Source organism: Malaclemys terrapin, chromosome 11 (assembly GCF_027887155.1).
Source record: "Malaclemys terrapin pileata isolate rMalTer1 chromosome 11, rMalTer1.hap1, whole genome shotgun sequence".
Taxonomy (NCBI): Eukaryota; Metazoa; Chordata; order Testudines; family Emydidae; genus Malaclemys; species Malaclemys terrapin.
Genome location: NC_071515.1, coordinates 47,439,262 through 47,465,663, shown reverse-complemented (window position 1 = coordinate 47,465,663; position 26,402 = coordinate 47,439,262). Strand labels below are relative to the sequence as shown.

The window sequence follows — 26,402 nt, the reverse complement described above, 5'->3', positions numbered from 1 at the left end:
TTGTTCCTGAGGCTGTTGATGGTGTTGTGTTCAGCATGGCTGAGGTTTTGGGGCAAGTGATGCTGCTTTTTCCCAATTTCAGCCCAAGCACTTTGACGGAAGCAGTGTATGTTTTTAATCTTTCATAGAAACTACATAATGAAATATAAACTACTAGCACAGAACTATTTCTTCTGGAGCTGTCAAACGATTTAAAAAAATTGCAATTGTGAGATATAAAAAACCTCAATTAATTTCAGTTTGAATCACACTGTTAATAGAATAACAATTTAAATGTATTATAAATATTTTTGAATGTTTTTCTTCATTATTAAATTTATTTCAGTTACAACATAGAATACAAAGTGTGCAGTGCTTACTTTATATTATTATTTTTGAAACTGTGGGGGTGGGGCTGACTGCCCAAGCTGGAGCCCTGCCGCCACGTGGGGATGGGGAGTGATGAAACTTAAGGTGGAAGTCATGGAGATCTGTTAAAGTCATGGAAGCCGTGACCTTTAACAAAATCGTATTCTTACTTATAAGTTGCAAATAAACAAAAGTTTAAGTTTCAGCATGGTAATATAGTTAGACGCTTACTGCCACACATGGAATCTGTGTTCTGCTCTGAGTTTCTTCCTTTATTTCCATGCTGGGTGTGCTAAGCAATGGGAAACTACCTAGTGACTCCAGCTGTCTTCTGTTCTCCTGGAGGAATGGTGGATCTCTCCAGTTTGTGACTTCTTAGGCAGTAATAATGTGGAATACTTGTTACTTCGTCCAGAAAAAAAATTCTCGACTGTATTACAAAGTTTTAGCACCAGTCTTTTGGAAAGATTTAAAAAAATCCTTATTAATGGAAATCAGGTATTAAATAGAAACAGGTGGAAGAATATTAAGAATAAAGTTAGTTGTCTGGGACCCCTTTCATTGCGTTTAATGCAAAATATGAAGTGAGTGTTCCTTTTTGCCACAGTCTTTTCATACTTTTGCATTGTCTAGTTCAGTGGTCCCCAAGCTGCAGGTCGCATCCCTTTAGGGGGGCATGGAAAAAAGTCTGGGGGGGTGTGATGCAGCAGAGCCTGGGCCGGCCCCCACCGGGGGGCAGGCAAGGAGTGCCACTCAGCTCTGCTTTGCTCAGCCCCTGGCCGTAGCTGTGGCCCTGGTTTCACTCCTGGTTGCAGCTCAGCTGCCGGGTCCCAGCCACAGCCTAGTCTCACCTCCTGTCCCGGTCTGGGGCGGGTGTGAGATGCATTCTATTACTGGTAAAGGGTGGGGGGGGGCATGAGAGGAAAAGTTTGGGGACCACTTGTCCAGTCCCTATCTCTACTCCTAATTGCTATTATGTTTTTTAATATGTACCTTTTTCCTAAATTTTCTAGGAATCCCAAAGCATTCTGCAAACTGACTTTTCAAACCTGCTAATTATTGACTTAAAGTTGAAATTTTGTAGCTAAGGTTTTTCTCTTTTCTGTATATAAAAATAACTCTAATTCTAACTTTGACACTCTATCTCAAAATGTTATCAGTCTTCATAATGAACCCAACTGCTCATCCCAGGATCCAATGATGAGTCCGTTTTTTAAAAAGAAATTACTTCAGTATATAGTGCCCATTATTTCTACTAAGAAACCAGGACTATTGCATGAAATCTACCCCCCCCCCCCAAAATAGAGGGAGCAAGGGGAGGCAGCAGAGCCAGAAGGGAAGAGGAGGGGCCGGAGTCTCTCCGCTTCTGGCCATGCTGCTCATCCCCCAGCCTCCGGAGCAGCTCAGCCCCGCCCCGCCCCCCAGAGCAGGCTGTGGTCGCGCCGCCCGGCCCAGCCTGCTGGAACATGCTGTGGCTGCGACGCCCAGTCTGGGCCGCTGGAGCAGACTGCGGCCACGCTGCCCAGCCTGCTAGAGCAGCTCCAGCCAGGTCAGAAACATCTACCCTGGCCCTCCCCAGATAAGGTGGGAAGGGAAGGGATGGGGAGAATGTGGGGGTCCCTGGCTAGGGGTGGGGTCATGTTGGGGGTGGTCACAGAGGTTACTCCACTGACCCCCAGCTTCTCCCTCCCAAAAAATTTCCCCACCAGTTGCTGTCCCGGCCTGTCAGGGTAAGCAGCTGGCACGCCGGGACACTTTGTTTACTTAGGTTTACCTCCTTGCCTGCGGATGCTCGAGGTAAACAAACCATCTCGGCCCGCCAGTGGCTTATCCTGATGGCCCGGGAGCCAAAGTTTGCTGACTCCTGAATTATAGGGTCGGCTTATGAACAGGTTATAAAAAAATTTCCATTTTTACTTATCCATCTTGGGGGGGTTGGCTTATAAACGAACCAGCTTATGAGTGAGTACGGTATATTGCTCATATCTGTTCTTCCCAGGCCATGTGGAAAAAAGTTCTTAGTAATACCACTCAGTGTTTCATCTTCAAAGCACTTTATAAATATTAACTGATCTGTAATCAAAAACTGGGTTGGTTATGCTGATTGAAATCCAGAGCTCTTGGTGGCTGGTATCTTGTACCAGTTACATTTATCCGTTGATGTACTTCTAGATGACTGTACTGAAGATTCTCTACGGATTTTCCAGTTTTAATTCAATAATCATCAATTTTCATGAATTCCTGCAGTGCAGATTTGTAAAGATGTACGTTTTGTGTCCCATTCCTCCGCTCTCAGGTTCGGCAGTGAAAAAACTGCAATAATGGAGGTTGCATAAACAATATTTGAACTGCAGTAGTTCAGTCAAGCACACACTCAACTATTGCAGTTACTAAAAATCAAAGAAATCGCTTGCTAAGTCAGCAGTCATGACCACACTAACCTATTCCTAGATGTTACCAGGTAAATGGACTGCCCAAACGCAAATGCATTCTAATTTCTAACCTGGAATCATTCAGTGTGCTCATCACAATCACTCTCAAATGAAAAACAAATGATTGAGGTTTTTACTAATCCATGTAGTGTGCAACTTTTCTTTGACCTCATACTTTTGTATGGGAAAAGTTAGTGTGTGTTTGGTTTTTTTTTAATTTAATATTGTGCTGGGCATAGGTAGGGAACAGCACTTGGGAGGAGGATTAGGCCATATACTATCTACTCAGCCTCCCCAGCATCAGGGACTGAGTGGGGAACTCTGAAGAGCAGAGCTGGAAGACAGTGCCAGAACAGAAGTACGTCATGTTCTGACAGACCTGCCCAGAGTGTATAAAAATCTATTTATTTAAAAAAGCGGATATTTTTATTTAAATTGGATTTTGTTTTAAGTTGAATATATTCTTTTAAAAAATCTGTTTAAAATTAAATTTGAAACTGACAACCTATGTTAAAGCCTAAATTTATTATCTATTAAAATAATTTAGATTAATAATAAAAACATGCTGCATAAATGATCCCTCAACAAATTTTAATGAGTTATAGAGTGCTGCTTTAATTAGATGCAGAATCATGGGGGAAACAATCTTCAAATCAGGCTTGGAAAAGTCACAGTGTCATGTACTGCATGAAGTATATTATTTTCACTCTTTTCAGTAAAACAAATGCTGGTATTTACCTTTTTCCAAATGTAAGTTTCTGTGTGCAGAAACGCTTTTGGTTTAATTACTTTTGGTGTCAGTTTAGCTAGCACATGCAGAGAGAATATTTTTCTTCACTTGGCCTAGTAGTTAATTCAAAATTCAGAAATGGATTGGTACTTGAATAAGCAGGAAAGCTTGTTTTCCTTTTCTAGTTTATGAATAAAAAACACATGGGAGAGAATGAGATCTACCATTTTGAAAAACTTGAAGGACATGGGGCCAGACTTTCAAAGGAATTTAGGCACCTGAAGACTAAGGTTGCCACCTGTCCAGTTTTCACCCGGACAAGCATGGGTTTTAGCTTGTGCGTCCGGGTACCATTTAACAAGCCTGGATGTCTTTTTTTAAAAAATAAAATAAAATAAAAAAAAATCTGTGGCAACCCTAAGCGGAAGAAAGGAGGCAGTGCAGCAGCCACTGCTGCCTCTGGGGCCATGATGTGCAGGCAGGGTCACATTTAGGGGCAGGCGACCCACGCAACCGCCTGGAGTGGCATGCTTAGGAGTGTTGGAATCGGGATGCTGGGGCACGGAAAATAGAATATTTGAAGTAAAATGTTTGATACATTTATTTATCTATCAGGTATTCCCAAAGAAGCCTTCAGAAGCTCAATATAGGAAGCAAAAAGCTCAGTTGCAATCTAGTTTGCAGCAATGGGCAAATTTGATGGGAAAATATCTGAAACAGAAAAACATAGACCGGGCTTTAGGCAATAGCAATTGTCCCAGTGCAGAAGAAATTGAGGAAAGAAGCGTAACTGGTGGAAGTCCTATTACCAAGAAATTAGCAGATTTGCTTGAAGATAAGGAAAAAATATAGGAAAGTGATGGAGAATTGTCCAGTTTTCCTGGTGGCATAAAGGAGAGTGATGATAAAGAAGAATGTGGCTCACATGAAAAGAAGAGTAATGACAAAGAAAAACCTAGTTAACGTGAAAAGGAGAGAAACAATAAAGAAAGATCTTTCTCGGACGATGACGGAAACAGCAGTGAGAAAAATTGCACTCCACAGATTGATAAATCAGATGCTGCTTTATGGCCAGCGATCCTAAACTCTGCTGATATTGATGATATAATTTTGAATGGGCAGGACAAAATTGAGGATATGTCGTTTCCAGTAAATGAGCAGAAGTGACACTTCTCAAAGTCACACTGCGAAAGAGTGCTTGAGAACGATGAAAAACTGAATTGGCGTTGGCTAATTTACTTGAAATCAACTGATTACTTGAAAAAACTGTTTTTTAAGTACATCAGAAGTAGGAAGCCTGCTAAAGAACCAGTGGGGCCCCTGGACGATCGAGATACAAAAGGAGCACTTAAAGATGATAAAGTCATTGCGGAGAAACTAAATGAATTCTTTTCTTCAGTCTTTGCAGCTGAGGGAGATTCCCAAACCTGAGCCGTCCTTTGTAGGTGACAAATCTGAGGAATTGTCACAGATTGAAGTGTCACTAGAGGAGGTTTTGGAATTAATTGATAAACTTAACAGTAACAAGTCACCGGGACCAGATGGCATTCACCCAAGAGTTCTGAAAGAACTCAAATTTGAAATTGCGGAACTATTAACTATGGTTTGTAACTGTTCTTTAAATCAGCTTCTGTACCCAATGACTGGAAGATAGCTAATGTAATGCCAATATTTAAAAAGGGCTCTAGAGGTGATCCCGGCAATTACAGGCCAGTAAGTCTAACATCCGTACCGGGCAAATTAGTTGAAACAATAGTAAAGAATAAAATTGTCAGACATATAGAAGAACATAAATTGTTGGGCAAAAGTCAACATGGTTTTTGTAATGGGAAATCATGTCTTACTAATATATTAGAGTTCTTTGAAGGGGTCAACAAACATGTGGACAAGGGGGATCCAGTGGACATAGTGTACTTAGATTTCCAGAAAGCCTTTGACAAGGTCCCTCACCAAAGGCTCTTACATAAATTAAGTTGTTCTGGGATGAGAGGGAAGATCCTTTCATGGATTGAGAACTGGTTAAAAGACCGGGAACAAAGGGTAGGAATAATGGTAAATTTTCAGAATGGAGAGGGGTAACTAGTGGTGTTCCCCAAGGATCAGTTCTAGAACCAGTCCTATTCAACTTACTCATAAATGATCTGGAGAAAGGGGTAAACAGTGAGGTGGCATAGTTTGCAGACGATACTAAACAGCTCAAGATAGTTAAGACCAAATCAGACTGTGAAGAACTTCAAAAAGATCTCACAAAACTAAGTGATTGGGCAACAAAATGGCAAATGAAATTTAATGTGGATAAAGGTAAAGTAATGCACATTGGAAAAAATAACCCCAATTATACATACAATGTGATGGGGGCTAATTTAGCTATACTAAGTAGAAAGTATCTAAGCAGACAATGCCCTAAAAAAATTCAGATGAATCTTGAACAACTTTGTTAGACATGGAGACTAAATTTAATCAGTGAAAGGTTTCAGTTCAGTTATAAATTTGAGAAGCTTGTTGCAGCATTAACTGCTGATGCCTCTGTAATATTTCCAAGTTTAAGTCAAACAATTAGGGACAAATATTTTCCTGTTTCAGATGATTATATAACACCTATTTATGGAGTTACATCCAAGGTTAAACCTGTTTCGCTTTCTGGGGCGAAGAGAGGTTATTAAAATGCAAACTTGAATTTTACCTTTCCATGTTTCAGCGAGACTCTGGGAAATTTCTAGCCATATGATAATTGTGTAGGCTTTATGTAGTACATGGAGTTCTCTAGCTTAGAGATTCCAGATGGCATATTACAAATCTGAAATAGAGGTTATGTAGTTAAAACTCAGAAAAGTTCAAAACACAATGCTGGGGTAACTCAGTTTTGTATTTGCGCCTCTCCAATGGCATGGTCCCTGGAAAACCCTAGTAATGAAACTATTCCTTTCTCTATACTCTTGTTTCTAAATTACAACTGTGTTCTTTTGTAGGAAGAAGACATCATAAACTTAATAGACATCCAAAAAGTGGGAGCTGCAGTGGGGATAAGGATTACTATCTGACTCTGTTGACAAGAACAGGAAAACTCTAGTTGAGTGCCAGGTGAGAAACTAAAATTTGTTCCACTTCATATACTCATCTCAAACTTTGTTACCTGATAAGATAATGGGTTCTGATCAATAACTTCAAAACAAAACAGGTTCACTTTATTTAACTGTGTAAAAGCATTATCCAGGGAGATTACCGCTGTATTAACTCATGGAGTGGGCCTTTTCTCCACTTAATTGAAAGTTACTATCCAGTCCAGATTAGCAGTAAATAAAAATTGTTATCCTTGATATCTGCCTGGCCTACCTGAAATAAATTATGTGGTCATTCTAAGTCCCAGTGGACAAGTAGTGTTTTTTCTCACAAAAAAACAGCACAGTTGGTGTTAATTGGCACACACTGCAGTTTCATCAGAACTACCAAACAATGAATGATCATGTATGGGGAATTATCCTTTCCACACCCACGTTGGGATTGCTTCCCCAGGTCAGGGTTGAGACATTAGTGGTACAGTACAGAGGAGCTTATACCTGTGCTGAATTTCTTTTTGCAGATAGAGAATTTTGGTCTCCATGGCTGTCAGACATTTTTCATGAGCACTAAACTCACACCTGAAAATGAAGGCATTAATCTGTGGCTTTTTTATTTCCCCAGTCTTAATTTGATGTAGTCTCTATCCAAGATATCTTTAAAAGGATGTCTTCTGGTAATGTAGGTCCCAAATGTAGGATTGTATGTGTTGTCTTTAAAAAGAATATTTTAAAAAAACCCCAAAAGGGAATCCAAACACAGCTCCACTCTGCTGGTGCACTAGAACTAGAAAGTGGAACTGACTACATAAAAAAGTGATGCTGACCAGACTCTTTTTATCCAAGTTGTTTGAAGAACAAAAAGTAAATGGCATAAATGGTAAAAACTATTATGCTTGAGTTTTATTTTAATCATCTTACAGGGTGCTAGTAACACAGGGAAAGACAGTTGAATCTGACTGTGTCCCTTAAACTGGAAGAAAAATAATTCAAAATAAAACTCTGGGTTTTAGAGAATAAATCAAATTTATAGATCTCCACAGATAGCTAGTTAATAAAAATGTTAACATCTTTTGGAAGATGAATAGTGTTGTCTCTAACATCATTTCTACAACTTCAAGATCAAATTTGTTTTGGTTTCAATATACAGACTAAAATTATTTCTCAAGTCTTTATGACCCTTCACCATCTTTTTCAGTTTTCAAATTTACCTTTGCTCATATCCCTTTTTGTTTGTACTTGTGGCTGCATAAAGAAAGTTCTGGAATGTGTTTTGTTTGTGATCGCTGATGGTGTTTTGTTATTGAATATTGCATGTGGTGGGAACAAACTCATTTGCTGTGGAAATACGGTCACTTGCTGTTTTTATAATGTGGTGGGGTCTGATGGTAAACTTGAAAAGGCTTTGTAGTATTGAGCCAAAGTTGTGCAAGATGGGGTTTGCTCAATAGTCTTGCGTTAAGGAATCTGTTTTTGGCCTTGTACTGTATCTCTTTCACTTCCAAGGAAGTGTGATAAAGCAGTCAAGACTCATAATTTATGTCTTAAAACTCTAAAATGAAAACCATGTTTCATGTTAAAATTTAAGGCTTAGAACTTGTTGAAAAGTGAGCTTTTCTTAGTTATTGAATGCCTACCCACAACTGGGTCTTAGTGCTTGCAAATAAGCACTGTAAGGTAAGGCAAGCCACGAAAGATTCCTAACTGTTATAACTGGGACAGTACACTTATATTGAAATTGTGTATATATATTATATCTAAAAATATGTATGTTATTTCTGAACAAGAAAATGATTTGATCAGCGAAATGAATCGTAGCTCAAGTCTTTAACAGTGGCATGGTTTAATGGTCAATTGAGGCCATATAAAACTACATCAAAGATTTATCTCATTGTCCTAGAGATCAGAAAAGAGGGGAAGTTCAGTTATTGAAGTAGTACTTTTCAAATACACCTCTCCCTCAATAGAACGCTACCCGATATAACACTAATTCGGATATAACGCGGTAAAGCAGTGCTTCGGGGGGGCGGGGCCACGCACTCCGGTGAATCAAAGCAAGTTCAATATAACGCGGTTTCATCTATAACGCGGTAAGATTTTTTGGCTCCCGAGGACAGCGTTCTATCGAGGTAGAGGTGTACTCTAGTGGAAAGAGCTGTTAAGTTTTGCTGCTGGAATAGTCTCATTCTAAGGTATTCTATATGCAACATTTTAAATGCATGAAATGACTGTATTGCCCCTTGTATTCAAACTAAATGCATTTGATGTTTACTTTACAGTATTTCTTTAAGTATAATGAGTTCATTAAAAAAAGCTTTGGATGCTAATTCAGAGATCCATAATCTGTTCAGTGTCTTTCACATGCAGTTTTTACAATAACTGACAAGCTGTAAGTTAATTAGCACAGAACTTACTAATGAGGATGTAAAAAATCCTTACTTTTTAAATTAAGTTTTATTGATACACGCTGGACAAAATTGAAGGAAAGTCAGTTGTACCTGTAATATGTTTCAGGCATTTCCCCCATGCAGGTGCTCTTTCCAGGTAAGTTAAACATTATTGTATGATGATAAAGTTTTGAAAGTGTGACAAAAATGCTTATCTTTAGATATTGGGATAACCCAAAACCAAAGCAATAAAATAAGGTCTGTTAATTAGCGAGGAAGACAGCTTCTTGAATTAATATGTGGTGTTAATTAACAGGAAGTCTGATGTTGTGTTGTAATTACCACCAATATTTTTGACATACTGAGTGACTGAAGGTGAATTATATAGATAGCAATTTAGTAAATACTTCAGAGCTTAGGAACGTTTTCCTTTGTTTCTGTTCTCTAGAAATATGGACAGACTTCTACGACTTGGAGGAGGCATGCCTGGGCTGGGGCAGGTTAGTATACAACTTGTAAATATGTTATTCTTACATTAATCATAGTTTATTTTTATAATTACCAAAATACCCAACCTTTTAGCAGCAAACAGCTGACTTCAGTTTTGTAATGTCAATATATAGAAAACATCGCTGTATAGTCTATGCATCAATTTTGATGCGAATTGCATTGACACTGAGTATGAACTTTCAAAATTTACAGAATTTGCAACCATGCCATGTATAAAAATTTAGGATTGTTTCAATATTTCATGTGATGTCTAAACAATATAGTCCACTGAATGCAGATGTATCTGCAAAATTAAACATTGAATAAAACAGAAATTGCAAATTAAACTGTTCAGAAAAACTGACTTTGCAGTCTTTGGTTTAGTCAATAAGAATACCTTTAAATACCATTCATTTGATGCAGTGAATAAGTAGGTTTCATAACACCTGAGATACCATGATGATGCGTTCTCATATGGATTTGTGGAGGCTATTTGAATTGTTTCTAAAAGAATTAATCACACATGTAAGTAGCCTTTGCGTACACATATGTAGTTCTTAAACACAGTATTGTTGCTTTCTTTAGTAATCTTCCTTCTGTGGAGTAAGGGCCTCTCTGGTAGCTTTCAAGTTCCTATCACAAACTTTTCAACTAATGTGTGGCCTCCTCCATTTTCTCTCACCAGATGATACCACCTGTTGTGTTTTTTCCAGCTGATTTGCCCAGAGGCCTTAATGTTGTTTGTGTAGGTGCATGTGCATCTCTCTTTTATGTCTGTCCCTTTTCTTCAGAGAGGTGAGGGCAGCTTTGTCCTGGGTGTTTAGCACCCTGGATGCAGTGGAACTAGTTAGTCTGCCATGGGAGGGTGGACAGGACACCTGAAGACTAAGGAGAATGTATTTGGGACATGTTGGTGGAATTATTACTATGCAGATACCCACACTGTTTGGGAAGAAGACTGGCGTAAGTAAAACTTTGTGAGCTACATCATTGTCTCTATGGAGTCACAAGAGAAGTAATTCTTCCAGTAGAGTTTCCCTAGGCCAAGCCCAGGAATCTCAGCTTAGCATGGTGGCCTGGGTTTGCTCCCCCTTAATGACTTCTGTAATATATTCCAAACATTAACTTAGTCTGTAATTCCCAACCATAGTTGGCTCCTCAATGTTCACAGTAACATATATGTTTTGAAGTCCCTGATTCATTGCTATAATTCCTTTGATATTTGCAAATCCTTCATATTCACAGCTTTTTGGCTTTCTGTTATGTGTTCCTAATGTCCACCTCTAAACAGGAAAGTATACATCAGTGGTCCCCAAACTATGGGGTGAGCCCAGGAGTAGTCCCCACAGGGTGGGGAGGGAACGCCACCCAGTCCCACTCTGCCCTCAGTCTTGGCTCCTGGCCCCGCTTGCGGCCGCAGGACCCCTGCAGCTGCAGCCCCAACTTCAGCCCCCTTACCCTTATCCACACCTCCCCTCCCTCCAAGAGCCGCAGCCTTGCTCTTGGCCCCAGCTCTGAAGGGGGTGCACAAACAGGGGAAAAGGGGGTGCCATGTGAAAAGTTTGGGGACCACTGGTGTACAACATGTTGAAGCACTCAATGTGCTTTATCTAACATGTAGAATTACATCCGCTAGCTGGGTGGCCAGATCACCTTAATTTTTTTGTATGTTATTGTTCAATTTTCTTTTTTTCAGCTAAAATTCTTTTCACGCTCCTTTAGTGCATCTTCAAGCAGTACTCAGTTATTTTTAGTTTCGCTTTCTTAAGCAATTTTGAGATTTCTCTTGTTACTCTGTGCTGCCAGTCTGCTTCATGACTCTTCATTTTTCTAACATATGCATAGTCTAATCACTCAAGCTTTCACTTCTTAGTCCTCTCTGAACTTGATGCACATCAAAGCTGTTTTTCAGATTTACAGTTAACTCTCTAGAATTTCCCAATTTTAATCTGAAGCCAAATATAAAATGTAGGAGACAATAAAATGATATTCAAAATAAGCCTTACAAACTGCTCCAGCACCAGGCTGCAGAATTTCTATCCATATTTAAACATGGAAGTGTCTCCTGAAGAAACTTGAGTGAGGGGATTTAAAAAAAAAAAATCTGTGAATCTCAGGAGAACTACATTGCTGCTATTGCTGGTTGCAGCTTGATCTGACTAATGTCACGGCTACTTTTGCAGCTCTCTGGTGGATTAAATCGGTAGGAGAGATGTGCAAAAGAAGGTCACTTATGCTTATAGTTTATGTATTGGCATATACCTGAATTTGAATTGGAGATGGACAGTTATCAGTTTTTATCTTGGATATTTTTGCTGGTAGCAGAGAAACTCCAGACTGAATCAGACGGTTGTTAAACTGAGAACAAAGACAGGTATTTCCTGGAAATACTTAATCTTGTTACAGAACTAGTGATATCACTGCCAGTAATGCCCCTAAACTGGACTAGTCTTGAAACTATTGTACATTCCTCCACCTAATCATTCTGTTACAAATGACTTCGGTTTTTGCTGGCTTTACTTTAAAAGTTAAACCTCATAGTAAAAAAGCCTATCCAGGTCAACTACTCAAGTTTGTTCCTCTGCTAATCTGAGTATGCGAAGAATTGCATAAGGAAGAGCAAACTTAATACATTTTCTGAGGGCAGAATTAAATAGCTGTGGGTAACTCCTTTCTTGAGCTATTCTTTGAGATTGATTGCTTGGCAGTTGAAATGGGTGACAATAGCCCACTTCCATTGATATGTAACAGTGGATCAACTCTTAGTCAACAAATGGCCACTCAGTTAATCTTTACCAGCTCCATCTTTGGAGTCTCCATCACAAATTTCCCTCTTTCTGACACTACCTCATCTCCTTCAGTATTGCCCACTTCTCCCCTCCACCCTGCCCTGCCACCTATTCCTTCCATAACCTTCAATCCATCAACATCCACGTATGCTGTTCTGCTCTCAGCCCTTTCCTCTAGTCTTTCTATTTCTATTTCCTCTACTCCACTCTTTTTTTTGATACTTTCTCACATCACAAGGTCATTCCCTCGAACCCTCAATATCTGTTTTTATACTCTTGTTCTCCTGCTGCTGAGCAATTCTGGTCAAAGTCTCATGACCATGCTGAGTCAAAACTATAAGTTCACTCTTTCCTCCTTTTAACTTTGTCATCTTCTTAGCCAAACAGCCCTACTTCCTATGCTCAATTCCAGTTGCTGCTTCTACCACCTTTTGACTTTCTCCTCAAGCTCTTCCCCTCTCTGTTTTCTCCTCCCTTTCCATGTAGGATCTTACTGGTTTCTTCAAAGAAAAATCATTACCTCCCTCCTCCCCAACATCACTGACAATGAGACTTGTTGCTTGTTGTCCAACTCCAGCCCTTCATGATCAAATAACCTCCATCTCCTCTTATCTTTTAATTTCTCTTGCTGCTCTGCTCATCCCATTTCTCTCACTTCTTCACCTCACACATCATCAGATTACTTTCCTTATTATAAGAAGTTGTTGGTCTCCCCATCTTCAAAAAAAAAAACAGCACAAGTACAAAACTCTTAACCCTACCTTCCACTTCTACTGTCATTCAGTATCTCATTGAACATGCTCATTACAACTGCTGTTTAGAGTTCCTTTCCTCCAATTCCATTCTTGATGCTTTCTAGTCTGGCGTCTGCCTTCATATTCCACTGAAACTGCTTTCATTAAAGTCTCTAATGACCTCTTTTTCTGGCCCAATCTCACAATCTGTACTCCACTATCCTTGACCTTTTGGTGTTTTTTTTATACCTACTTTTTGAAATTTTGTTCTCCATTGTCTTTCTGTCCCCTTATGGTTCTCCTCTGACCTCATTGGTAGCTCTGTGTGTCTAATCTGGAGGGCAGTTCTTCTCCCCTCTTTCCTTTTCTGTGGGTATCCCTCAAGGTTTTGTCTGTCCCCCTCCTCTTTTCCCTCCTAGAAACTATCTCTACCTCCAGTACCTCACTTATCTAGTAACATGTTGCAGTGTCAACCCCTGCCATCATGCTGCCTACATTCCCTAGTCAGCTTCTGCTTCAAACATCTCTGGGCTCTCTTCCACATTGCACCTTTTGCAGGGGAAGAACTCCCTGATGAAATGAATACTTTCTGTCAGATTTCTCCTTAAGAATCACCTCTGCTGATCATGGGTGGGCAGGTAACTACCCTGTTTCCCCGAAAATAAGACATCCTCCGAAAATAAGGCCTACTTACAGTTTTGCCTCTCGTTGTAATATAAGGCATCCCCCCGATAATAAGACCTCCCCGATAATAAGGCATCCACCGATAATAAGGCATTTTTCATTTCTGAAAAATAAGACATCCCCTGAAAATAAGACCTAGCGCATCTTTGGGAGCAAAAATTAATATAAGACACTGTCTTATTTTCGGGGAAACCGGGTAGCTGTGACTCTTCCTACTCCTTTCCTCTCTACCCTCATTTAAAACAAACTGTGGTACATGTAATTAACAAAACTGCCTATTCTTCAATATAGTGCTTGTATGTCGTATCTCCAGACTCTGCTGTGTGTGCATGATTTTAGATTGTAAATTGTTCATGGCAGTGATTGTCTCTTTTGTGTTTGTACAGCACCCAGCACATTGGGGTCTCAGTCCTGGTTGGGCCTTTGGGTACTACATAATACAAATTACTACAATTAACTAATCTTACCAGTATTGGGTCTTTGTGCAAACAGGAGATCTGGGATAAGTATTTCTCTGTATCAGTTAATAATGAATTGAAACCAAGGAATTGATTTACAGGAATCATCTTATGTATTTAAATCTCACTTTTCCCATCATTTACCTGTGAGGGCAAAAGAACCACCCTGAAGAATTTAGTTCAGGTCAATGACAGTTAGTTTGAATACCAAGGAGATTATTTAGAATTTGAAGACATTCCTAACTTTAGATATGGTAAAAGAATCTATAAGTTGTGTAAAGCTAATATATGGCATGAATCCTTTTTGGAAGCTTGATTTCAATCAAAAAAGTGGTATCGGACCCCCCCCCCTGTAGTGTTGGAGAGCTGTGCCTGCAGCACAGCTGATTGGTATCCCACTTCCCTGTTCTGCCTAGTTTGTGTGCAAAAGACAAATTAGGGAGTGCAGCTCAAGCTTTAGATTTTATTGGGGCAGCAAGAGAATCCGTGTCACCGGGATTTGGAAGAACACCCCTTTTCATTTTGCACACAATTTTCTGGAATATTAGTTGAATCCATTACACCCATCTTTACTAGTCATTGTCCTCCATGCCACAGGATGTGTAGTGAAGTCAATTCTGCATATGCATGTTTTAGATAGTCCCATTGATTACTATCTTCACTATTCTTCCTGTTGTCCCAGAGAGTACACAAGATGAATTTAGTAAGAGCTTTTGTTGGTGTTGTCCTCCTTGTGAGGCTTTCAAAATGGTAACAAAGACAGCTGTTTTTTACCCATGCTGACACATCTTATCCAGTTATTTTCTCCACCCAAATGTCATCACATTAGAAAGACGTACGTTTCTTGTTGTATATATGTGCTACACTTAACAAAGTTCTGATGTAGAGAGCAATGAGATTATTTTAAAAATATACCTTATTGTTCTTAACCAATCTTTAATGTATTTTTAAAAACTTTAGTTTTATTTGACTGTTCATTAATTTTTTCATGGGTGTAAGTGCTTCACTGTTGTAAACGAAACAATCGTTATACTAGCTGGATGCTTTAAAGTAACCCACTTGATGGAGGGTAGAGAGTAATCCAATTTTTGGGGGTGTGACCTGTGTCTTATGCAAAGTGTTTGCACCTTGACTTGAAATAAAGAAAATAGAAGTGCAGATAGCTAGTTTATTTGAATAATGGACTTGCCAATTAGCCATCAAGTGCTTCCATCTGTGAAATTGTTGATCAGATGGGTTAGCTGGGATGTTTCCAGATTAGGGCATTGTAAATGGCACTTGAAAACTGTCACTTTGATTATGAGGTTTCATGCATTGCACTGTTTGATGCTGTGGAACCTTTTTTCCTTATATTATTTATTATTTTTTTTTAAGAACACAGTGATCCCATTTATGAAATCTGTGGCACCAGGGGAATTTGGGAGACCTGCCACTGATCTAAAATTCTGAATAATCTGCTCATGTAATCAGTGCAAGGATTAAACACAATGTTACTAGTTTCTTTCATGAGCTTCAGAATGAGGGTTCCTGATCTGGCAGGCACAGGTGGGTGAGGTTCAATGTAGATTCCTTCCCATTTCCAAATTAAATGCAAGTTTCCTTTATACTAATTAGAGCAACTGATTTAGATATTCCTGCATCTCTTAGTAAATGGCATATTGGCTTTGTCCTTTCTGCATGCTAATGGATATTTATGCATATGTAATGGAACACCTTGTAGGAAGTTTTGTTGGTTAATAGCACACTTTGGGGATACAACACATTTCAGTTAAATGGAAGGAAGTCTGCAACTTTACTGAGCACCACTGCCTATTTAGATTAATGTCCATCTGCTCAGATTTGGTATCCACAGGCACTTAAGCAGCTTCATCTTTTTTCCACCCCTGTCTCCCTGGGCCTGTGTGCTTCTCATGGCAAGAGTTGTGCTACTCTGTGGCCTTCCAATTTTTTCCCCAAGGTGGGGCTTTGGACACTCCTGCTAGGGAACATCACATCCACTGCTTCAGTGAGTAGGGTGGGTTGTACCTCTAGTTCAAGAGATCTATTTATTACTAATTCATTAGTACTTATAAACCTTTGATGAAAAAGGCAAACAAGTATCTTACAAACATTACTTCTCTCAATATCCTTTATACCTATATTAAAGATGAGGAAACCAAGGTGCATAACTTACGTGACTTATCTGTTGCAGAACCATCATTGAAACCCATGTCCCCAGATTCCCAATTTTAACAGATTATTCCACTCAAGGAGAATAGGACTTAATTTTTTCCACCCCTTAAAACCAGTTGCTTTGAAAACATTAGTATTAACTCATTGCAGGAAGTACTGCCAAATATGCAACCATCACATTGCTTTAAATTAGTTTTCTATGCTTTGAAGACTTCAAAACGAGAATAAATATCCAGGTTGTATATACCTGATCCAGCTTCTACGAGGTGAGCCTGGAATAGTCATGTAATTGCAGCTTCCCATACTACTTTGCATCCACAGGTTGGATTAAATAACCTTATTTAATGATTAACATTGGTTTTAGCACTATTGAGTTACTCTCTCTCCAGATATGCCAGCAGAGGTGGTTGGGACATGTCAGAAATGCTTGAGGAAACAGTCATCTTAATGTTATCCAGTCCTACTTCTTTTTGCTATACATTCCTCAAATACCTACTGACAAATTTCTTTTGGTTGGGAGTTGCAATGAGATGCGGTGCACTTATTTTGTTTTTTGATGTCCTGCCTGAAGTATCTTTTCATTCAAATTCTTCCTGAAGATGCACTTCTTCCACAATGCATTCAGTCATAACAAATAAAATAAAAACAGAAAAAAAAAATTACTAGCTATTCTTGCAGAGTCTCCAAGTGCATCCTGTTCTTTCATACTGTAAACTCTTTGGAATAGGAATGCTGTATTTTGTTTTAAATCCCTTTAAATGTGTCACTGCACAGAATATGATTTTGGTACCCAATATTAATACCTGCAGAGCACTAGATTCCCCTAATTAAGGTGTGATGTCCAGATAGAGTAGAAGAGAACCTGGGTTTACCTACTGAAATTTTGCATGGGTATAAGTTTATACACCCTAAATTCCATTATCTGCCTTGAGGCTCCCTCTTCCCCATACCCACTGAGAATGTGGTCTCTAGCCAAGAAATAAATCCAAAATCCCTTTGAGCAGTGAGCGTGGAATTTTGAAGGCAGGAATACTGGAACTTTGCAAAATGAATTTCTAACAATTATTAGATTGTTTGTATTTTCCTTAAGCAGAACTTTAATTCTGAATTTTCCAGGCTTTTTAGCATTTTTGGGTGAGGAGTATGATCTTGTTTTTCTGTGTGACAATTACAGCATTTTCAGGGGTTCTTTCCACCTTCACTCTCCTCTGATATTTACAACCTTATTTCCATCTTAATGAAGTTTTATTATATCCTGAAAATTTGCTTTACATTTTTGAAAATGAGTAGGAGGCAGTATTGACTGCAAGTACTGTTGTCTGGCATTACGTTCCTTACACGGTTTTAATAATTACTTGAGTTTTTTATTTGAACAAAACAAGAAAACTGGAAATACCTGCATTCAGGTGGACACTTTATTTTAATACATTTCTTAACAACATTCTAAAATACATTTTAAGGATTATAGACTCTTTTAAAGTAATACATATGTATAACTAATTCTGCAGTATAGATATATTTTTAATGATGGAAATAAGATGTTTTTAATAAAACAGGCTAATTAGGATTTTGGCTGGTCATCTTTAAAATAAATTGTACTGAGATCAAATTTCAAGCTTAACTTTGATCACATAGGCACAAAGGCATTACTTGATCTGATTGGACCCTTGGATCCCCTAGTGTTTAGACCATAGTGAGAAGGGCATGAGGCAGTAATTTAAACTGCGATGAAGAATAAAAAGCATCTGAGTAAAATAATTTTTCAGGAGCTTGAACTTCAGTCTTCTAGATCTTGTCTGTCTAGCAGCTTTAGGAAATATGAACACTATTTTTTTTTTTAAGATAAAATTTTAACATCTATTCAAAAGAAGAAAAATTTTTCAAAAGAAGAACAAAACATAATTGAGTTCTTAAGGTTTATAGGAAGTAGAATCTGTACATAGGCCTTTCTGAATGGGTAGCTCAACCAATTCCTTAAAACTCTCTCATTTAGCAGATATTATTAGCAGAGACAAAGAAGAATTTTTGTGCGAACTAGTTAAAATTAAAAATTTTGGATCGATCAGCTAGCACCTGATACCAAATAATTTGCATGTTTTTTCTTTGTTGATCATTTTAAGCTTTTTATACTTCTGTTATGGAAAAAGTCTGACTTGACTCTGGTTGTGCAGTTACTCTGTAAGATAGAGAGACTGCACACTTGGAAAAATTACTTAATATTCTTAAAGCTTCAGTTTTAGACCCAAAGCTTCTATGAGTTTGAGTTACTGTCGCAGGCCAGTTTAACCGCTTGTGTTGTTTTGAAGCCTGCCAAAGCTTCCTGAAATAATGTTATGTTTCCCATTCCACAGTCCTTATATGCAAGACTGATGGTGTGAGACACCCTTTTTATTCCTAATACAGCTAGAGTTCCTATTAATTTGAGTTACCTTAGTTTTGCTCTAGGGGTGTACCTGAATTATTGAGTTTATCTTTTTGCAGAGGAGATGGGGAATTGGCAAATATACTGAGAGACATTGGATTTTCTTGTGCAGCTTTATCTTATCCCAGCTAGTTTTGGGTTCATCACAGTACATGCTTTAAAACACCAGCAGAGGCCTTGATGTTAGCCCAAGATCAGTGCTCCAGTTGGAGGATCAATATATGATAAATGACTAACTGCAAACATTTCTAAAATTTTCTCTTTCTGATAGTATGTGAATCAGCTAGAGAGACCATGGTTTGTTTATAAATATATAGTGCTTGTAGAAATTGAAGCTATTTTATAGCTGTAGCGTGTTTGTTTGCTTGTTTGATACAAATACGGACCTAAACTTGCAAACAGTTGTAGGCATAATGCTTACTTGCAAAAGTTGTCTGGTAGATTAAGAAGTATTTGCAAGAAACTAGAAAGCTAAATAAAATATGCTGAATGCCCACTATGCAGACTGTACGGGTGATTCCGCATGAAAATTTTAATTTTATTTCTAAAATTTGTTTTTCCTCTGTAAATTCCTCTGGTGTTTCCTGATTTGTTGTTCAGCCTAGAATTCATCATTCTGTGACTTCCCTGGTGTTAGAGAGCTATTAATTTGCTATACTGTAGAGTCTGCAGTATGGTTTTTTTTTGTTCTGGTGCATTAAATGAAGAGAACTGTTGAAATCTGAAGAAACTTTACCCTTTATCATGGGGACTGAATAAAACATCTGTATTTAATTCAAGTATATTCTGTTATCTTTTCATATGTAGTAAATATTCTGATTATTTCACAGCAAAAATTGTACCCCTGGGTTCAAGCTCCATTTTTATTTTTCTTGGATTTATATTTTAATTCTAGGAATTACTGTGTAAATGAGATCACACCATGAAAGGAGTCTTAGATTTTTTTGTCAGTTGGTCATCAGAGTATACAGTGTACATTAGCAGACCTAAAAGGAGTGTATGAAGTCCAACAAATCAATTTTATGTAGCTTTTGTACTATCACTAGCACCTCTCTCTGTAGATTGTCCTATTCCTATGCACTTTTGTCAAGTAACGGTCTACAAAGTGTTACATTTTACTCGCTGTTTATGAATCTTAGTCTGTTTGATTTACGTTTAAAAAATATAATAGTTCCGAGTCATTTAAAATGCCTACTCTTTCAAGAGTCTCTTCAATATGTAAAGCAAAATAATTCTTACTCCACAGTAGTAGGTGTTGCATTTGTGTCCTGGTGACTTTTCCCTCATATATAATGTGCGCAGTGACTTTTGTCCAGAGGATTTATTTTGGAGCAAGTGGTGGAAATGATTTTTTCCACATTCAGAAGTAACACAAGTTTTAAATTAATCTCCCTCAATTGTCTTTAGGTGTAACAGCTGAAATTATGTACTCAAAGGGTTAAGTCAGCATGAAAGAATTCATTTCCACTTTAATGACCTAGCCTTGCTGGGTTAGGACGATGGGGAACATGCTTCTGACTTGTACTCCTATTGCCAATTAACACCTCCTATAACAGGTGTCCTCAGCTAGTCATTGAAGCAGAGGCAGTAGAAATAGTTTACATGCGGCTTGTTTTTCACACTAGTTGTTTAATAATCACAAAATTAAAGTATTAAAAGGTTTTCTTACCTTGCTGGTTTAAAAAATAAACACTATAGCTTTGTATATTTGTGTGTTTGCTTATGTTTGTCTTGTCTTTTTTTTTTTTTTTTTTTTTTTGTATTTTAAATGGTGCCAGTTGTAAAAAATTGAGATGTTGGATACATCAGATGTTATATTTTATGTAAGAATTCATTGTTGTTGGATATCACCACAAAGAAATATATCGTATATCATGATCTTAGCTCATTGCATCTTTTTGCGACTGTTCCCATTTGGTCAAATGGGGCTTCTTTGTTGAAATCCCTTCTTTGTTGAAATGAGACACATTTTAAAATCCATCTTTTATACAATTATTGTGACAATAGAGCAGTATTGACATAAAATTAAACAATAGAAAATGTCTGAAATATTTCTTTCACAGTTGCTATCTATCTCAAGTCCACTTTTATATACATATTTTAAATAAATGTAAAACAAATAGTACAAGTGACAGGCAGTGCTCGAAAGTGACACTTTAGTTCACATTTAATCAGCAGGTATTTTAATAACATAATAAAATTGGCTAAATTGATACCAGTTCACACTAAGAGAAAGGTGGAGTAATATACCTAAAAGTGTTAACAAATTTGCTAAAAGGCCTGAATAGATAACACTTTGAGGCATTAGTTTTCTTGCTGTTATAATGGCAAATGCCTTATGTAACACTTAATCAACAAGGGCTGGCCAAGTAAAAGTCACAGCTTCTTATACTGGATCATATTTTAAGCATGTGAAAGAAAAATAACCCCTCATTTAGTTTATCCTCACATTCTGTTCATGGATTCTTACTCCTTAGAACACTTATTGAAAACTTAATTTTGCTTCACTTAAATAAGAGACACAACAAATGCTTGTTCATGATGCAAGTTTACCAGTAATCCTGATTTTTCTAAGTGATAGTTTTTATTAAAAATAAATAAATTAAAAAGACTGGTTATGATTATGGATGAGATGATTGGCTAGAGGGCAGGTCAGTTCACTGATTCAGTTTAGAGGTAGCAGCATCTATTCCCTTTTTTCCCCCCCAGGGATTGATTTTAATGTTGCTGAATGCTTTGTGCTTGCCGTATATATTGGTTGCTAAGGATTTTTTAAAACAGTTTTCCTTTGACTTTTTATAGTTATTGTATTGTCCTTATTTATAAGAGAACAAATTAAGGAATTTCTCAGATTCGTCTCCTGTGATATTATAATCCCCATTCACTCTCCTGTTTTCCCAAGAAATTATCCAGTAGGAATAAGGGAAGGAAATATTTCCTATTTCTCATGTGAAATACAATAAAGAATTTTTAGGGTGTTGGAGGGGACTCTTCTGGCTATCTCTAAACATGAAAAAGGAGCAAAAGCACATTTTTCTTTTGCTGATTATCTGCTTATATAATCAAGGTGTATTGAAGATGTAAATATCTAAAAGTTCAGGTTTGATGCACCATTTAATTTAGTAGTAAGTTTCATCAGTACAGTGCCCCTTCACTCAAGCTGGCAGGCAGTTAAATTTACTAAGGGTGACATTTGCATCTGGTATGAAGGGTCATGTAAGGCTCTCAGTCTCTTCTTGGAGCTCACAGAAGGGGTACACAGGCCCCTGGAAGGCTGCAGTGGGAATGGGCCAGAGGAGGGTCCCTTGGAATCTGTACTGTTCACCCAGACACCAGATGGAATGGACTTGTGACCACTATTCCAGTGCATAGGCTAGAATGGTAACCACTTGTGAATCATACTCTGGCTTCCGAATTGACTTAATTTTCAACATATGGAAACATTAAGAGAATTCGCAAACCAGCCTTTTAAACCATAAAGGCTATTTTTCAATAGTCAGTGAACTGAAGAGTTACTTGTTCCAGAGGATTGGTACCTCATTAGTTTATTCCAATTTTTTTTAAAAGTATTCCTTGCAGTTACCATGTCATAAGCCTTTCCCTTATTAATGCAGTAGTTGAGTACGTAGCAATTTTAAAAAACAAAAAACCTCTGTGCAAAAGCAGCATGACTTAAGAATACATTATGCCAGATAAACTGATAGAATTATAAGATTAGTGGATGAAATAAAGTAGACGTTACATATTTGTGCTTTAATAAAGTATTTGATACTCTTTATCACTAATTCCTGCTCCCCAAATTAATGTGAATCACTTGAATCAAAACACTGTCAATTGGTTAAAGAACCACATGTAGTAAGTAATACATAGCAATTTTTCATGAAGGGTACCATAGGGATCAGTATTAGGTCCAGTGTTATTTAACATCTTTTTAATGATTTAGAAGAGAGTAAACACCATATTAATGAAATTCACAAATGATAATACAATTGGGGGAGCTCTGAACACCAGTGAGGACAAAGAAATAGTGCAAAGGGACCAGCGCTGATTAGAAACATGATTAGAAAGTAACATGAGATTCGTTCTAGGGAAAATGCAAGGTAAAACACCTTTTGCCAAATAAAGTAGAAACACAGATAACTGGAAAATAGCAGTAATGCTGAATAACATTTAAGGATGGTGGGAACCTAATTAGACATGAGTTTGCAATGAAATATATTAGCAAAAAGGCCAATACAGATTTGGGCTATTTACAGAGAGGATTCACATTACAGAGCAAGGATGTAAAAATCCCTCACTATTTGGTTCTGGTGAGACTACACTTGGAATCTTGTGCTCATTTCTGGCCAACTCCTTTCCGAAAGGTTAGACTAATTGGAGAAACGATTAGTCTAAAGAACAGGGAAAATGGGAAGAACAGTGAAAATGGATAAGGGGCTGGCAGAATGATTTTTCTTGTTGTGTCCCTAATTCAAGGAAACATCCATACTCAGGGCAACACTTAAGCATATGTTTAAAGTTAAGCACATGCTGAAGTCCTATTGACTTTAAAGTGGGGCTGTCAAGCAGTTAAAAATTGTGATTAATTGTGCAATTAAAAATTAATTGTGATCATGCAATTAATCACACTGTTAATAATATAACATTTATTTAAATATTTTGAGATGTTTTCTACATTTTCAAATATATTGATTTCAATTACAACACAGAATACAAAGTATACAGTGCTCACTTTATATTTCTTTTTATTACAAATATTTGCACAGTAAAAAACAAAAGAAATAGTATTTTTCAATTCACCTAATACAAGTACTGCAAAGCAATCTCTTTATCATGAAAGTTGAACTTACAAATATAGAATTATGTACAAAAAACTGTTTTATTTTTGAATGCAGGTAATGTAAAACTTTAGAGCCTACAAGTCCACTCAGTCCTACTGCTCGTTCAGCCAATTGCTCAGAGAAACAAGTTTGTTTACATTTGCAGGAGATAATGCTGCCCGCTTCTTGTTTACAATGTCACCTGAAAATGAGAGCAGGTGTTTGCATAGCACTGTTGTAACTGGCGTTGCAAGATATTTACGTGCTAGATGCACTAAAGATTCATATTCCCTTCATGCTTCAATCACCATTCCAGATGACATGCGTCCATGCTGATAACGAGTTTGCTCAATAACAATCCAAAGCAGCGCAGACCGACACATGTTCATTTTCATCATCTGAGACAGATGCCACTAGCAGAAGACTTTTATTTTTTGATAGATGAAGGTGCGTATGAATGTTTAGCCTATCTGGCATGCTGTGCCGGATACAAAAGTGCCATGTGAATGTCTGTTCTCACTTTCTTGTGACATTGTAAATAAGAAGTGGGCAGCATAGTCTCCCATACAGGTAAGCAAATTTGGTTGTCTTAGCGATTGGCTGAATGAGAAGTAGGACTGAGAGGGCTTGTAGGCTCTAAAGTTTTACATTGTTTTGGTTTTGAGTGCAGTTACATAACAAAAAAAATAATCTTCATTTGTAGGTTGTACTTTCATGATAGAGTGTGCACTACGGTACTTGTATGAGGCGAATTAAAAAATACTATTTCTTTCATATTTACAGTGCAAACATTTGTAATAAAAATAATATAAAGTGAGCACCATACACATTGTATACTGTGGTGTAATTGAAATAAAATGTAGAAAAACACCCAAAAATATTTAATAAACTTTAATTGGTATTCTGTTGTTTAACTGTGCAATGAAAACTGCGATTAAAAAAAATTAATCTCGTGAGTTAACTGCAATTAATAGCCCCACTTTAAAGTTAAGCATATGCCTTGCTAATCGGGACCTTCCCAGGGAAAGATTGAATGTTGATGTGCAACTTGGCCAGGCAATGACTATGAGGGAGAGGGTAAATAATATTTAGGTTTGTATCTGTGGTAAGGCAGATTATTTAGGCTAGTCCTGTGGGAGGGTTGAGACAGAGAAGGTATTGTTGGAACAGTTCTTGGGCAAATCACTTAACCTCCCTGTGCTTCAATTTCATTATCTATAAAATGGGGATAACGATATTGACCTTTGTAAAACACTTTGAGATCTGCTGATGAAAACACTATATAAGAGCTAGGTATTTATTATTCCACAGCCTAATAAATCATACTGCAAAAGACTTATTCAAGCTATATTTTCCCTTTCTCAAATTCATCCCACTAATTCCAACAATACCTACTCCCTCACTTTCTATTGGGGGGTCCCCACAAGGTCCTGTATTAGTCAACTCCTTTTGTCCCTCAGCACCCCTCTCTGTAAGTGAGATCACCTATTCACATAATTTCAACTATAATTTTTAGACTAAAGATTCACTGGGTGACCTTGGGAAAACCCACTGAAAGATGATGGAATGGCCAAAGAGGTAACAAGCAAAAATAGAGGGGATGGTGGAGTTGTGAAAGATGGAGGACAAAATTTCAAGAATGACACTGTTGACTATGGCCTGTAACAAGCTAGAAGTCGAGGAAGGGTTGAGAGTTTTAGGAAGGAGACTTCTTCTGGTGTATGGCTTCTGATGGCACAGCACAGTGAGTTAGATGTTGGGTAAGTGATGTAGCCATTCTATCACAGCAACATCATCCAGAGACGTCCAAGTGCATTCATCCACTGTCAAGATGATAGAGGGCAGTCCATTACTAGAAGGTTGGAAACTAGAGTAAAGAGTCAAAGGTGGCAAATAGGTATATAGAATTGTGGATGCAGGAGTCAAGGAGTATAGGACTACTGCTAGTTGAACAGAAAGATGGGGGAAGTAAAGAGGAGAAAATTTAATTTGTAGTGGAGGAAGTCACCTGGATTTATTATTATTAAAATGTTCCACAGAAAAAATCCTTCATGTTGTATAACTACCTTATACCATGCCCGGGTGGTGGGGGCGGGTGTGTGTGTGTGAGAGAGAGAGAGGTGTACATACACAAATGAAAGTAGATACAATAGGTAAATGTTTTTTATACAAACTGAATTTACTAGTAGTTTTAACTCTTGACTTTATCTACAGATTTTATGGCCCATAAGGTTGGTCAATAGGTCTCACTTGGATCTGTGTTGGGAGCATGTTGTTCCAATTTTACTGTTTCATTACAAGCGAGAAGTTATTTAATGAAGTTGTCTAAATCTAGTCTTAAACAGCGTTCATCACTGTGGCATTGGAGTGCCTTCCAAAATTATAACATACATTCTCATATAATTCTTTTCCCTTCACTCATCATGGACTGGTCTTTTTTTTTTTCTCACTGGAATTTTTTCTAGTTATTTCACATTTACGCAGCATTACTAAGAGCAAATGTGCCCTGTTGTCTCCTTTTATGAAGACTATAATACAAACACACTTGACTAATGAAGTACTATGACTTGGGCGGTAAAGGGATAAAATAAGATGTGGTTGTCTAGAGAAGGTCATCTTGACCCTCATTTCCCAAGAACAGCATAGTTTTACCTTCAAATAGCCTGCTCTACTTTTTTCCATTTTAGCAGTAACACAATACCTTCCTCAACCAATCATTCACACCTGGGACAATTGTGCTAATTTTTGAATAACAACTCATAAAGCAAAGAGCAAAGTGTTTTGTTCACAGCTTTTCCACCTAGGGATTGGAGGTCCATTTTATGCTCACTGTACCAATGTATCTGAAAAGTGCTCCCGTTGCCTTTATCTGCAAGTCTTC

At 37.8% G+C, this 26,402-nt stretch overlaps 1 protein-coding gene across 2 annotated transcripts in view; it reads left to right on the top strand.

The window, feature by feature from the left end:
* The window catches only part of PSMD14 (proteasome 26S subunit, non-ATPase 14), a 61,181-nt gene that overhangs the window by 4,927 nt on the left and 29,852 nt on the right, over window positions 1-26,402 (top strand). For both annotated transcript variants that reach the window (XM_054044374.1, XM_054044373.1), the window contains exons 2-3: window positions 6,480-6,591; window positions 9,402-9,453. In XM_054044374.1, coding sequence (XP_053900349.1) covers window positions 9,406-9,453 — 48 coding nt within the window. In that variant the 5' untranslated portion in view covers window positions 6,480-6,591; window positions 9,402-9,405. The remainder of the gene's footprint in view (window positions 1-6,479; window positions 6,592-9,401; window positions 9,454-26,402) is intronic.